The sequence below is a fragment of the Hermetia illucens genome, chromosome 2 (genome assembly GCF_905115235.1).
Source record: "Hermetia illucens chromosome 2, iHerIll2.2.curated.20191125, whole genome shotgun sequence".
Classification (NCBI taxonomy): domain Eukaryota; kingdom Metazoa; phylum Arthropoda; class Insecta; order Diptera; family Stratiomyidae; genus Hermetia; species Hermetia illucens.
Genome location: NC_051850.1, coordinates 121,781,533 through 121,796,776, shown reverse-complemented (window position 1 = coordinate 121,796,776; position 15,244 = coordinate 121,781,533). Strand labels below are relative to the sequence as shown.

At 41.7% G+C, this 15,244-nt stretch overlaps 1 protein-coding gene across 1 annotated transcript; it reads right to left on the bottom strand.

Moving 5' to 3' along the window:
* Positions 1-221: 221 nt before the first annotated feature.
* Positions 222-908, bottom strand: LOC119649866 (pupal cuticle protein Edg-78E-like). The gene is made up of 2 exons (XM_038052237.1): positions 750-908; positions 222-666 (listed from the first exon to the last, which is right to left on the bottom strand). The coding sequence occupies exons 1-2, from the start codon at positions 759-761 to the stop codon at positions 301-303; spliced, it is 378 nt and encodes a 125-aa protein (XP_037908165.1). The 5' UTR covers positions 762-908; the 3' UTR covers positions 222-300.
* Between the last annotated feature and the right edge of the window lie 14,336 nt (positions 909-15,244).

Below are 15,244 nucleotides of genomic sequence, written 5' to 3'. Positions count from 1 at the left end.
GTGTGACCAGTGTGATATAAACCTAAACAGTGATTCCATGGAGCAAAGGAAAGTTGAATAAGGTTTCCGTGCATAAGAATCCCACGCAAAACCTTCAAAATTATGCAGAAGTTAGTTTTGGTTAGACAAGCCATATCTTCGTCAGTTGGAAAGCACAAATCAAATATCAAGGTTTAAACACATATTATCCTTTTAAATAGAATCAATTGGAAAAAGCCAGCTATATTGAAGATAAATTTATTTCGAATTGATTTTCACAACACAATATCAATCCTAAATGGCAGTAACTCCAACCGTAATTTAGAAACGTCTGGCTTGGTATTGGACGTACTCTTGCTTTGGTGGATGAGTACGGATCCATTCCAAAGCACGCAAAACGTGTTCAGGTACAGGTGGTGGGGTTGGGATATGTGTTCCAGTTGGTTGGTATCCATTAGCATCAGCTACGTAAGCCATCTGTACATGTTCTCCTTCGGGTGATACCCATGAGAAAGATCCTTGGGCGGCATCAGCATTACCAACTGATTGAACAGAAATTCCGTTGGTACTATCGAATCCATAACGGTATTGGCCATCAGGACTGACGTCGTTCACTAGATTCCTAGCTTCGGCATTCTTGTTGATGTGATCGGCAGCGGCTAATCCCAAAAGAACGGCAACAACGAACTGCAAAAATTTCAATGGAAGATATATAAAGTGGTTCCTCTGCTCCTTGAATAGTGGAATGTTACTGCACGGTTGCAACTTACAAACTTGAACATTTTGCTGAATTTGCTTATTTGCTGGGATGTTACAGTGAAACTAATGCTGATTTTAGGCCTACAATGTCTTTTATACCAGTTCACTTTTCATTATTTTCGCGAATGCGCCATGCGTTGAATCCTACGCGCTAATTTCAATTTAATGTTATAAAGGTCATTTACAGATGACTTAATTCGATGAACGTGAAGAAGAATTATTGTCCCATAAAAAACTAGCTTAGATCGGATTAACGCTTATTAGAGATGTATTGCGAAGCAAATCGGGCGTGTATGATCGTTAGGGGAGGTACACCTGATTCACGTCTATGTAGCTATGTCATGGCTTTATGTAAATACTCGGCACTGCTTACTTGACATGGAATAAATGCGGTTAAAAGATGAAAAATAGATTTGCGACTATCTTCAGACAAAAAACATAAAAATAAAGTATTTATATTTTATGCCTTTACACAGGAGATTCCAATATTTTATTTGTACCCATAGTTGGCGTAAAACGGAAATTGCAAATTTTCTTTTTTCTTGCTAAAATTACTGAAGAAAGAATTATATGCAGAACATCTAGGGGATCGCAGAATTGGCGGCGTCTCTAAGGCAGGGAAGAAATATCTAGAAAAACTAGTGGCATCAAAGTGGAATCAAGTTATCAATCTATGGACGCATCAACTAATTTGAATATTATTTTTTCCCAAAGACAGGTTTATTTTCTAATTAGTTATATGTATTCATAATTTGCAAGCGTTTCTTTCCAGAAAAAAGGTGACTTCAAAATCAGACGTTGTTCCTCTATCCAAAATTACCATTGAGTTCGCTGCGACCACTCTTGGTGTATCTTCCATACATATTGACGAAAGAACTAAGACGAGCCAGCAACATCCAAAACGGTACCCAAGGCAGACAAGCGACCTTCCTACCGCCGTTTATGGGTGCATACCTACACAGATATCATGTTTCTTATGCAGATCACCCAGCTATCGCCAACATTCTAACAACCTGCTCTGTCCAATATCTTCTTTTCGAGGAGGAAGCATCTGAAATGTTGAAAGTGAGATGCGAAATGTTTTCGATTTCATCCAAAAACCGATAAAACCCGCCGGTCTGCCAAACTGGTCTCGTTTTAATCTTGTATTTATGGGAATTAATTTCTTTGCAAATTGCACTAAAACTGCTTTTCAGGCGAGGGAGTTGGAACATGTTCCGTGTCTAGTCAACACAATGCTATCATAGAAATGGGATTTTATTGTCCGGATCACAATAGATCCTCGTTCAGTCCATTATCGGCGATATAATTTCCAGATTATAATGAAGTATTGCCTTAAGTGTTCGTGGTATTTGAATGGTCAAAAGCAGTGTCGACCGACTTTGGATTCAACAAAAGGCGGAATGAAATTTCTAGTATTTCCCAAAATTTATCAAATATCAAAAGTTTATTTCTTATACGCGAAAGTTATATTCTCTGGCAAAATATGCGAGATAATTAAATCTACAATATTCCTAAAGGGTCTGCATAGAACCTGTTTTCATCTAAATAGTTTACTTCTATTTTTTGAAATCTTTGTAAGAGAAAAGATTCAAAACTAAAGCAAATTGCGAACATAACACGACTCAACCGTTGAAATTTTACTGGAAGTCTTGGATTTTTATAAACTTTTATGGGAATGTAAATTTCAGTTTATGATATATTTTCTATGACCCAACTTTGTCGTGGAATCGTGAAATTTGTTTAAAACTGCTTTTATGGGAGTTCCATAGTCAAGTTCAAGGTTAATCTGAAATTTAAGTGACAAAATGTTGATAGAATGAATTACCTCAAAGATTCATTCAAATTAAGCCACATACCCAGATATGTGGATACCTAGCCTATACACACCTGTTTGAATAAATTAACAAAGATATCTGTAACGCTATAATTGTATTCTCGGAAAGCTCATTCGAATAAGATACGTCTCAGTAAGTAGTACGGAGCAGACAATATGAATTTGCCTTACTGAAGTCGGCTTTAACTATCATATCAAAAACAATTTGGTGGTTGTGGGATATTCTGTTTTATAATACTAGGCTCAATAGCAGAGTTTAGGTTGGCACGATTGATAATTTTAGATAGAAAGAGGTTGTTGTCGCCATAAACTATCATATGTAGGTATAATACGACATGAGCTTTGTCGATCCATCATCTTACTTTTTGTGAATGATGTTATTATTATTCCATTGTTAATGAGGTTGTGCTTTATTGGCAATACAACATTCTTGGTTCTTGCTATGCAGGTGGTAGAGTTATGTAGCAGAAATTACACAAAGATACAGACCACAATCCCAGAACCGAACTGGGATATGGGGTGAGAGGGTTCAATCCCAGTGCGACCACCAAACCCTTTTGAGAGTCCGAAAAATATATCCATTCTGACTAAATTTTATCCCAATGAATATTCCTATTTCAACTTTTTCACTTAGCTGGCTTCAACGCGCGCTGCAAAGAAGGAGGAAAGGCGTCATTTTGATAGAAAAAGTTCCATTGCACCCAAACGTTTTCTAATACATAAATGACCACAAAGTAAGTACACGGTCCTAAACTGTATAACAAACTATAAAAAAAAATCCAATTTGCTATTTTGCTTTTCATTTAATATCGGGAAATCTATCGATACATGACGACGTTGCCGAGGTATGGAACCAGCTGACGAATGCAACTAAATATGCAGTAAAGGAGGCGACGACAATGGACACCGGACGAGAGAGAAATAAAATAGTTCAATGAAGAATGTCAACCGGCCAGTTATGAAAGGAATGTTGTCCACAAGTGGTATCAAGATCGAAATATGGAATCTGGCAAAAAAAATTGAGATCGGTTTAGCGGTGTTAAAAAATTGGAAGCAAAGTAACAAATATGAGAAAATCTTTGTAGATGCACTCGTAATCAAAGATAAAAGCGGAAATTAATTCAGGGCAAATGTTATTAAGACTAATCGCATGGCTAGCATAGCATAGTAAATGAAGATTACTACTGCGATGATTTATTATTGTACCTAAGGAGCTAATTTTGAAGAAACTTTCCATTTCTAAACTGAAATAGCCGTGGAAATAATATCAGACTACCACGCTTCAAACTAATGGTGCTCCACTTGTAAATGCTGTGACAATTAAAGATAGCCTGAATGACCATTCACAGACAGATTAAGTAGAGCCTGTTGGCGGAGCCATATTCAACTTTATATCTAAATCTCAAGCTGAATTAATTAATTACTTAGACTAATTAGTTACATCAAAGCTATTAAAGGTAGTATAGGTCCCAGGGCGAAACGTAAATTGGTACTCACAATGGAAGATAAAATCTAGGAAACGGCTGCTGAACCAACATCAACAGCTCTACTACCAAATCCTATCTCCACCTTCCCATGGTAAAAGCTGTGAGTTCTTTCTTAATGAAAAACTGCAGACAGAGAGGGATGAAGGCGAGTCCTCCGCACCTAAAAACGAAACAAATTATACCAACTGGTCCTCCAGGTTGGGGGTTAGGTTGGACTGTCAAACCTGCACGGAAAACCGATATCAGTAGAACGAACCCCCGAAACCTGCCCCTGTATGATATCAAGATTATACTTGGGAATTTCAACAGTCAAGTGGAGACGGAACTCGTATACAGGCAACAGAACTACCAATGATAACGCACTATCTAACTAGCAGTTTCGCAGGAAATGGTTGCTAGAAGTACCTGGTTTGCGCAGAAAGCAGCCCAGAAACATAACCGCGAATAACAATGCCATCTAGCATCTCCTCTGATGACCAGGTGAGAGTGAACACTGACGCCATCCATAACACTTATAAGGGCGAAATAGATGGCATAAAGACCGCAACTAACAGTGGTCCTGGTGATGAAACATCAATAACTGTTAATTTCAGTGTTCGGACAAGAACCGGGGGTTCCGTTGTGGTATGGCTGTTGCCGTTTAATTCTCCGGTCTCGTGCCAAGTCGTCTGCCGCGGGGGCGATAGCACAGTGCATCGCCAAAGGCGAATTCATCATTGTAATGAGGTCGTGGTTCATCCCTCGGATGTGCCGCTGCATCTTCCGACAGAATAGGCAGATTGGAGCGATGGGTTCAGTATTCTGATGAACTGCTCAACAACTAGAACATCGGCTAGTTCGAGGTCCCACCAACTGAAGACGACGGACAAATAGTGCAGCACCAAGCATGGAACAAACAGTCCGTGCAATCCGTCGGCTTAAAAATCATAAGTCGCCAGGAGCCAATGGAATTACAGCCGTACTGGTTAAATATGGAGGCGACGAACCATACCAAGTGGTTCATCAACTTATACTCCAAGTGCGGGACAGCGAATTAACGGCTGACAATTAGCAACGACGCATTATCTGTCCATACATAAAAATAGGGAATTCACCTAGTGTAGCATCTATAGACGAAATTGATAAAACTGATTACGATGGCAATGACCAATGTGCGAGACCAGACAAAAGCAGCAGGATCACGGTAGGGACCATCCAACACTAAGAACGATCTAAAGTAAGGGGATGCTCTATCTTTAACCTGACCCTGAAAAAAGTGATCCGTGATACTGGTGTTAATGTAAAAGGAACCATGCTCTTCAAGTCCACCCAACTACTGGCCAATGTCGATGATGTTGACATAATGGCAAAAATAACCCAAGATATACAAACTGCTTTCTTTCAGATGGAGCAGGGGTCGATTGTAGTGAGATCTTGGTAGCAGCTACGATGATGAAATGCGTGCACGGTTGTCGGCTGCCGACAGAGTCTGTTTCAGCTTACAAAAACTCTTCGGCTCGAAACGTCGCACCATAGGGTCAAAGCTGGTCTGGTCATTTAATCCGCATTGGTAAGGAAGATGCAGCGGGGAAATATCCATGGTAAATTACCAATCGGAGAATGAACGCCATCGATCACGTCATCAGTCCATCGACCGACGTATCCAATACACCGTATCCGAACTCTACGAAATGGAGTCTGATGAGTTTCAACATCTTAAGAAGATTCAAGACAAAGAAAACGTATTGCCAAAAAAGAAGCTACTCAAAACGAGCTGCTGGCAAAGGGAATCGCCATTTATGCCCAAGCCAACATTCCGGACGAAAGAGACGATCTCGTATTGTTATAAGTATAATATTTTAGTTGAGCTGGTAATTCATGTTCTCCCTATAATTCGCAAAAAAAATTAAAAACTACACCCCTGACGGCATAAAACCTGACTTCGACAAGGTACAAACGATCGAGAACTTTTCGCTGCCAAAAACGACCGAAAACCCTAGAAGGTGTTCGGGTACCTTACCCTCCTTTTGCCGTCGTTTCCTCCTCCGTATTCTTTAAGGGGTTATATACAGTTAGAATTTTCATAAAAACGATTTTCGTTTTATTTTATTTTCTTAATGTACATATATTTAGGAATACACACAGCAAATTTCATATCGTTCCGGTGAATATTTTCGAAGTTACATGCAAATTTTAAAAGGCGTTTCAGAGCGGTTGGAAGCATAAGGCCGGAGCGGCAGCGCTTACCTGGAACGCTGTCCCTTTTGTGCACCTACCTATTCTAAATGTTCCCTTCTAATGTATTTAGATGGGTAAAACATCAGTGTGTTATTGTCGTTTTTATACCTGAAGAGTAAATTTTAATTTTGCTCTCCCCAAACTGGAAAATATTTAAGAGTGGTAGTCAGTATAAGCAGCTAAGCCAAGCAGTAAACCTGTGAGTTCGTTAAAATTCTATTTGTAATTTGAAAATGAAGGCTTCTAGAGAAATGAGAAAATCTCTTAACATACGTAAGTCGAGACCAAAAAGCGAAAAAATGTTTTTAATCCAAAAACAGCCGAAACGGATGAAAGTATTTTCAGTGCCTCGGCAAAAAAATTTAAAGAACAAGAGGAAATCTCAGTTCCGCGTGATCCGTCTGTTTTATAACAGTGTTTGCAGCAATTTCTGCATATGTGAAATGTAAGACCTGTGACGGAAATGTGAAGTTTCAAACTGCTTCTGGACGAGGACTTGGTTTTAAAATTGTTTTGCTGTGTGATAAGTGTGCAGATCGTAACATAAATTCTAGTCCTTTTGTCGCGCACTCTTATGAAATAAATCGACGATTTTTATTTGTCATGAGAGTCCTCGGATTAGGGTTAAAAGTTGCAGCAAAATTTTGTGGATTAAGGAATGGCATCACTATTATATTATATGAAGGCAATGGGAATCACACTTGCAACCAATGCGCATTCATATGCTGAAAAAGATGAGAGCAGCGCGTGACCATTTCCAATATCAGAGCGCGTGAGAGCACCCGAGATGGAAGAATGGCTCGCAGACAACATCAGCTCGAGTTATTAGAAGCTGCCGAAGCGACGGAAGGTTTATTACATGGTCCTGGAATAGACGACTCCATGTAAGTTCAAAAAAAATGTTTATCTTATGTAAAGTGCATTTAAAATTTAAACGCGTTTTTCCCAAAATGGTGTTTTCAAAGTCGGTGACCAACATTACTCAAAAACGGCTAAACCGATTGATCTCAAATTTTGAGACAAGCTTCTTACATATATTTTTTAGTAATTGATCGAAAATTTTATCTTACCGATTAATACTTTTTTTTTTATAAACAATTTAAGGCCGAAATTTTGGCCGAAAATCAATTTTTTTTTCTAGAAGCCACCATTTTGTCAAAAAAATTTAATTTGCTTATTCCTTCGATTAATTACTAGATTTAACATTACTTTAACGAAATCTGTTTGGTTTTTTAATTTCAGAGATTCCAGTTCAGTGATATAGTGGTCACCGCAAAACGTCTTTTTTGAGAGGAGCTTCCGGAGATCAGCTGTAGCTCCTGTCCAAATAAATATTTTTACTAGTTTTAAGTCTGAAAATATTGTTAAAAGATACCATAATATATGTTCAAATATTTAGATCAATAACTTTAAAAGGTTTCTCAAAAAAAATTCTGGAAAATTCGCTTTTTTTCGGCCTTCTAACTGTATATAACCCCTTAAGTTAACAAGGCGCTTCCATACCATGCATTATGGCATTGTAAGCCCATTTGCGAGATTCGCACGGCTGCATTGATTGGCTTACACGGTGGCCTGGGGCTATACCTCTAAAAGGCGTATGTGCTGAGGCACTCTGTCGAGACTGAATTTCACGCTTTGGTGTTACCGTCGTAATTGTCGCAGACCAGGGATTGCAATTCGAATCTACTCTTTTCTCACAGAACGGAAAGTTCCTAAAATTCAATGGCCAGCGGACAACCACACACCATCCGCAGTGTAATGAGATGTTAGAAAGGTAGCATCGGAAGGAAGTCAATATAGCACGCGACGAGCCCTCTTGGTCGCGTGCTAGGAAATGTTCAAACGCAAACCAAAAAGCAGATTGTCGTCATGTAATGCAAAGATATTGATGACGAAGGAGGTCCTTCCGGGGGCTCTAGAAGAGCAATTAGGATCACTCTCATTGCAAATCCGCAATCAAACGAGTCAGGAAAACCTACGAAAGCGCACCATTGGTAACCTTTGGTTTACGGGCCGAAGCGGTACTCAAACTTTCGTCAATTGGTAAAATAAACTAAAGCCAAAACTTTTTACGATCGCTCACTGGAATTCGTCCGAAAATGGTTCCTTTCTCCAACTAGAGCGAAAATTCAGCTGATATTGACTGGGCATTCTGCACACAATCAAAGTGAGATGATGGCATATGGAAGAGTACTTCTCTCCCTCTTGCGACACGGTCTTTTTATATTGTGAGAAGCCTAGTGGTAGTAGACGTAACTCTGGTGTCGGGGTACTGCTAAGGACTCCCACAAAATGTGTTCTAATGTTTTGGGAGACACGGTTTACAATGCTAAAAATTTGTAAACTCTGAAACTTTCACAGTATCACGACAAGATCAGTTCGTTTTCTACTGACCGGCCACGAAAAACTAATTAGATCAATTACATCAATGATAATTCTTTCTTGAAATAATGTAAGGGTTTCTGATAGCAGCCTCGAAAGGGACCATCTGAGCTGATACTTCCTTACCTTCACTTGCATGTGACTACTGCGTCTGGTGACGGAATAACGGAGTATTGATTTCCCTAATTCAATACATGCTATCTTCGCAATGCTCAATCTATACAAACCTTCCAAGAATACTGATTAACCCTGAGCCGATATTATCTCCGATGCGAACATGCCCCAGAAGGACGTTAGGGGTCTAGCTCACTATGCAAACATAGAAGCGGATCAAATAACTTAAGAAGCAGAGTGCTCTGTTGATAGTTTTCGACAGAATTGAGGGTGTCGCGCGTAAACCCCGTTATCGTAAAGAAGAACGAAAATTGCAGTATAGTCGGCTAGGTTACAGAAAAATCACCTTTGCATAGGTGAACTCCGCCATGCTATTAACATAGTATCCTGGTCCCAAGCCCAGGTAAAGGAGGAGGGTTTGAGGCAACGTACTCTGTACTATCCTCAGTAAAACAAAAATAAAATGCTGAGATCAGGGAAAGAGATAAATAGAGTATAGTTGGAGTTATTCTACTATGCTAAATCCTACCTGATCTCTCTTGGTGACAGGCCCCGCGACAGGTCGACCAAGAAAATGTATAGAATGTCGTTACAAATATGATGATCGGATTGAGTCAAAAGCCTCGGAGAAATGCTAGGGCGTCCACCTCAGTCGACGCGGCAGGACGGGCCCCGGTCCTGTCGAGAAATGGGCAAGGGTTCTTGACGCATGGACGGCGTCAGGACGTAAGCAAGTTAGTCCGCACACAACGAACAAAACAAATACGTGTCTGCACGCTAAATGTTGGTACCCTAACTGGAAAGACGGAGGAACTCGCAAGAGCCCTTCGGAAAAGGTGCATTGACATCTCCGCTCTGCAAGAAACCCGATGGTCTGGTTCCAAAAGCTGCGACATTGAACGCGAGCGCGGTAAAAATGGCTACAAACTTCCCTATTTTGGTAACCCACAAACTCAATATGGTGTTGGCATTGTCATCTCAGAGGGTTTCCGTGATGCCATTAAAGAAGTCGAACGATTTGATAATCGGCTGATGAAGCTCACCATTATATCAGCTGATCGCACTATTCACTTCTTCACCGCGTATGCACCACAGACAGGCCGGACTAATGCCGAGAAAGATGCCTTCTGGCAACTTCTCGATGAAAAGACTTGTCACGTGCCTGCTTACGATTACATAATCATTGCCGGCGACCTTAATGGTCATGTGGGTGAAAAGGCAGACGGTAACAGGTGCCATGGGGGAAAGGGGTTCGGAGCGCGCAATGAAGGTGGCGAGCGTATAATCGATTTTGCGGACACCCATGACCTTGTACTTATGAATACATGGTTCATCAAACGATTGTCTCATCTTCCCACATTTTATAGTGGGAACAATAAAACGCAAATCGACTATATTCTCATAAGACGTCAACATTTTACCACTGTCACTGATTGCAAAGTCGTTCCTTATGAGACCATCGCACCTCAACATCGGCCGTTGATTGCTGTCCTGCGAATTAAGCCACCGATAAAACGGCGTGAGGAGCGCACTGGCCCGCCGCGCATTAAATGGTGGCGATTTGGTGAGAAGAAAGAAGAAACGGTCTCACTCATACGATTGCCAACCATTACGAATGTGGAAGAATCATGGAACCAAATGAAAGACACGATCCACAAAGCGGCCTCTGCAACCCTCGGGGTCACCAAGCCGGGTAAGCGGTACATCAACCGAGATACTTGGCTTTGGAATGATGATGTTGAAATGAAGGTCCGTGAAAAGAAGCGCCTCTACCACAAATTTCTTGACGATAAAACGCCTGCTAATTGGCAAATTTATAAGAATGCTAACCGGGAAGCAAAGAAAGCGGTCGCTGTCACCCGAGCGAACCATTTCAAAAATCTTTACGATAAACTGGACACTCGGGATGGCGAGAGAGATCTGTATCGACTTGCTAAAAGCCGTGATGAACGCACACAGGATACCGAACACTTCTGTTGTGTTAATGACAAGAACGGTACTTTGCTTACCAACCGTCGAGCCGCAACGGATAGATGGCGAGAATACTTCGAGCAGATTTCAAGTGAAGAATTTGCTCATCCTCCACTTCCACAATCATTGCCGACATTTGGAGCAGTTCCACCAGTCAGCGCAACTGAAGTCGAGGAGGCAATAACACAAATGAAATCGGGGAAAGCAACAGGACCTGACGACATCGCATCTGAGCTCTGGAAAGCGAAGAGCTGGGACCCAACACTGTGGATCAGTGAATTCTTTAACCGGGTTATTCAGGAAGGAAGAACACCATCTGACTGGCAAGAAAGTACCACTGTTCCAATATGGAAAAAGAAAGGTAGTCCAGCAGAATGTTCAAATTACCGTCCGATTCGGTTACTTTCCCATACCATGAAGATTTTTGAACGCATTCTTGACAACCGTATTCGCGAAATCGTTGAAATAACCGTGAATCAAGCCGGATTTGTCAAGAACTGCGGAACTACTGACGCAATACACGCTGCGCGGTTACTCATGGAGAAACACCGTGAGAAGCATCGCCCTCTTTACATTGCCTTTCTGGATCTTGAGAAAGCGTTTGACCGTGTGCCACACGAACTCATCTGGTATGCTTTACGATAACACTTCGTGCCAGAAGAACTCGTGCGCTGGGTTCAATTGCTCCACCACGATCTGAAAAGTAAAGTTCAAAGTATGGCGGGTGTATCAAAACCGCTTCGTGTCTCTGTTGGAGTTCATCAAGGAAGTGCCCTCTCACCACTCCTCTTTGTCCTTGTTATGGACACCGTCACACGGGATATCCAACGTCCAGCGCCCTACACACTGCTTTATGCAGATGATGTTTTCCTAGCATCTGATAGCAAAAATGATCTCGAGCAACTTGTTCAAAAATGGAATGATCGCCTCATGCAACACGGTCTCAGATTGAATTTAAACAAAACTGAATTTTTGACGACCGATCCCCATGAAACAGGCACAATCACTGTCAGCGGCAGTGATCTGCCCAGAACTGAGCGATTTAAATACCTCGGGTCAACGCTATCAGCCAATGGAGAGCTGCATTATGAAATTGCTTCACGCATTAACGCAACCTGGATGAAGTGTTGAAGCATATGACAGAAATTTCCCGTAATTACGGGTGACCCGCTATACCCCCCGTACCCTAATTATGCATACATATATGAATTCTATAGTGCGATTCCACGGTTAAACCGCATTTACCTTCGGTGCTGGTGGTGTTCAGTATGATCCCTTATATAAGTTCAAAAGGTGTGTGTGTTTGTGTTTGAGGTGGGAGAGAGGCAAAGCCTCTGAGTACTCAGTCCTTAGTGGTCCATTGTACTCGATTCCCCCGTCTAACGGAATATCCCGGACTCGATTATGTATCGTAGGATTTCCGTTAGTTGATTTGAAGCTATCCGTTGCAGTTGGAGCATATCAGCACCAAAAATCTGATATCTGATGCGTGGATTCTGTTTCCTCATTACAGGATGGACACGTATCATCTTGGATAATTCCTATTCTGAACATGTGCCCAGCTAGTGAATTATGGCCACTCAGAATGCCCACAATACTTGTGCAAGTCTTCCTGCTTTTCGACAGGATGAACCTTGCAGTATGTTTGTTTGGTCTATCTAGCAGCATTGAGGCTTCGCCACCTCCCGTTATGGGAATCTTGTTCCAGTTTTTGATAGCAGCATCAGCTAATGATACTGACACCCCAACTGCTGGTTCCGGTCCGGGCATGGGGAAAATTGAAGTTTCTTTTGCTAAGGCATCCGAGATTTCATTTCTCTCTACACAACAATGACAAAGTACCCAGAGTAAATCCACCGTATTGAATCAAGAAACAGATCAATCGGTTAACGCCCTCAATGCAGCTTTACTATCGCTACAGATTGCGATGCACCTGCCCTTCAACCACTCGTCAATCATCCAGGTTGCCGCCCTAAGGAACGCATACACTTCAGCCTGAAAGACCGTTGTGTATTGTCCCAAAGGAAAAGGGTACTTCTCGTTTTTATTCGAGAGGTATACTTCGGCTCCAAAACCATTTTCTGTTTTTGAGCCATCGGTGTAGAAGACGTCAGTATATCCTGACACGCGTTCTTCTGGTTCGTCCCAGTTTTCTCTCTATTTCAAGATAACATCATGTCTTCTACCAAACAGATGTATCGGGATCTGAGAATCGGAAGGCATTGCGAAAACTAGATTCAGTTCTCCCAATGACTCTTCAAATGCTTTGTGCCCTCCACGTCCATTGTTTTCCTATATATCTAATCGCATTAGTCTATGAGCTGCTCTCATTGCAGTGCTCTGCATAAACAAATCCAAGGGCAGTAAACTGAGTAATGCATTCAGAGCTGCGCTGGATGTGGTGCTCATGGCACCGGTGATACCCGGACACACAGTTCTTCGCAGTGTGGCTAGTTTACAGCGAGAACTCTTCTGTTTCACCTTAACCCACCGTACTAAGGATGCATAAGCGAACATCAGCCTAATGATAGCAACATATATCCACATTACTACCTGAGGCCTAAGTCCCCATGTCGAGGCAAAGGTCCGCCTGCACAGCCCATAAGCTGTGAGAGCTCGTTACATATTTACCTCTACATGTTTGTTCCAAAGAAGCTTCTTGTCTATTATAACTCCCAGATATTTCACTTCTTCGGAGAGTTGAAGGGTTGTACCCCTCATCTCTGGAAGGCAAAGGCCATCCAGTTTCCTCCTTTTTGTAAATAATACCATTGTGGTTTTATTTGGATTTACTGAAAGTCCATGCCTGCGACACCAACTGTCAATCAAATCAACGGCGCGTTGTGTATTTGTACAAACAATTCCGAGATTTCGACCGATAGCTAGCACAGCCACGTCATCCGCATACGCTTGAACGTGTATTGGAAGATTTTGCAGTTCGTATAGTAGTGAGTTGATCAGCATACTCCACAGAAGTGGCGATAGAACACCTCCTTGAGGGCAGCCTTTCGTTGCTTCGATTGTTAAGTAGCGATCAACACCCACTTCTGCACCCAATAGTCTCTGCGTTACCATAGCGTAGATCCACTTTATTAGAGTTTCGTTAACAGCATGCTCTCTGGCGGCATCACAGAGCTTTTGGAAGGCCGCACAGTCATTGTCCACGAACAACCCCGTCGCGTACTCACCCTTCAAAGTTGCATCCTCTTTCTTTGAAACCAAAGAATAAAGGGCAGACTCACAGAACTTTCCACGTTAGTAAGCATCTTGCCTTTCATTTAGGGGGTGCGACTTTAGGACCTTCTCTCGAATGTGACGCTCAACCAGTCCCTCCAGACATTTCAGCGAGAATGATATTAGGTTGATTTGCCTGAAGTTCTTTGGATTAGAATAGTCATCTTCCCAAGGCTTTGGTATGAAGACTACCTTCACCTTCTGGCAAGAGGAAGGCACGTAGCCCAGAGCAAGACGTCCTCGCAAAATATTTCTTAGAAGTTGCTCTAAGTGCTCTATAACCTCCTTTTGCATCGCTGGGTAGATGCCATCCATACCAGTTGCTTTGAAGTGTTCAAATGATAGCAGTTCTCGCTTTTTCATTGGAACACCTTCGTATTGAAGGGCTGTCAATTCTCTTCTTCCCACTTCTGAGACCTGTTCTCCCGGATGGTGTACTGCTAAGAGAGTCTGTATAGACTCAACCCTAGTGTTTGTGAAAGTACCATCCGTTTTTCTAAGAAAGTCCAACTTGGCCAACTCATCCTTATAAAGGACTCTGCACAACCTGGAAGTCTTTCTTTCACCTTCCAGTTTCTCACAGTATGCTCTTAAAGGGTCTCGTTTCGAACGTTTTACGAGCCTCTTATATTTACGCTGTGAGTTTAGCCAGTCTTCATCTTTATCGCTTTCGCAAACACGATTTAGAAGTCGTCTGGTTGATTTCCTGAGTATCTGCAGTTCTCGGTTCCACTATGAAGCCGTTTTACCACGTTGGCCTCGGGAAATAGGACAAGCCTCTTCAGAGTTTTCAATTGATCTTCTATCGCCAAAGGAGTCCTTAGTCGCCTAGAGAGTTCAACTTTGTCGCCAACAAGTTCATCGAACTTCGTCCAATCTGTTTTTCTAGGATTCCGTCTTTGTATTACAGACTGTTCGCTTGTAATAGACTAAATTCTAAGTAACGGTGATCTGAGAGTGAGACTTCATCTAGTACTCGCCAGTTTTTAATTAACTCCTACAACTTCGAAGTGCAGATGCTTATGTCAATTACTTCACTCCTTCTTGGCCCCACGAATGTAGGGGCGCACCCTACTATACTACTAAGGTATTATAGTGTTCATTTCATGCTTTTCATTATCATAGTAAACTTCCAGGCAAATTTGCACTCTGGAATAAAACTGGAAACCGGAAGTGCAAGCCAATTGAGGAAGGTTTAAAACAGGATTGCATATGTTATTGACCCACTTGTTCTTTTCCTGTAAATAGCACTCATACCGGACTA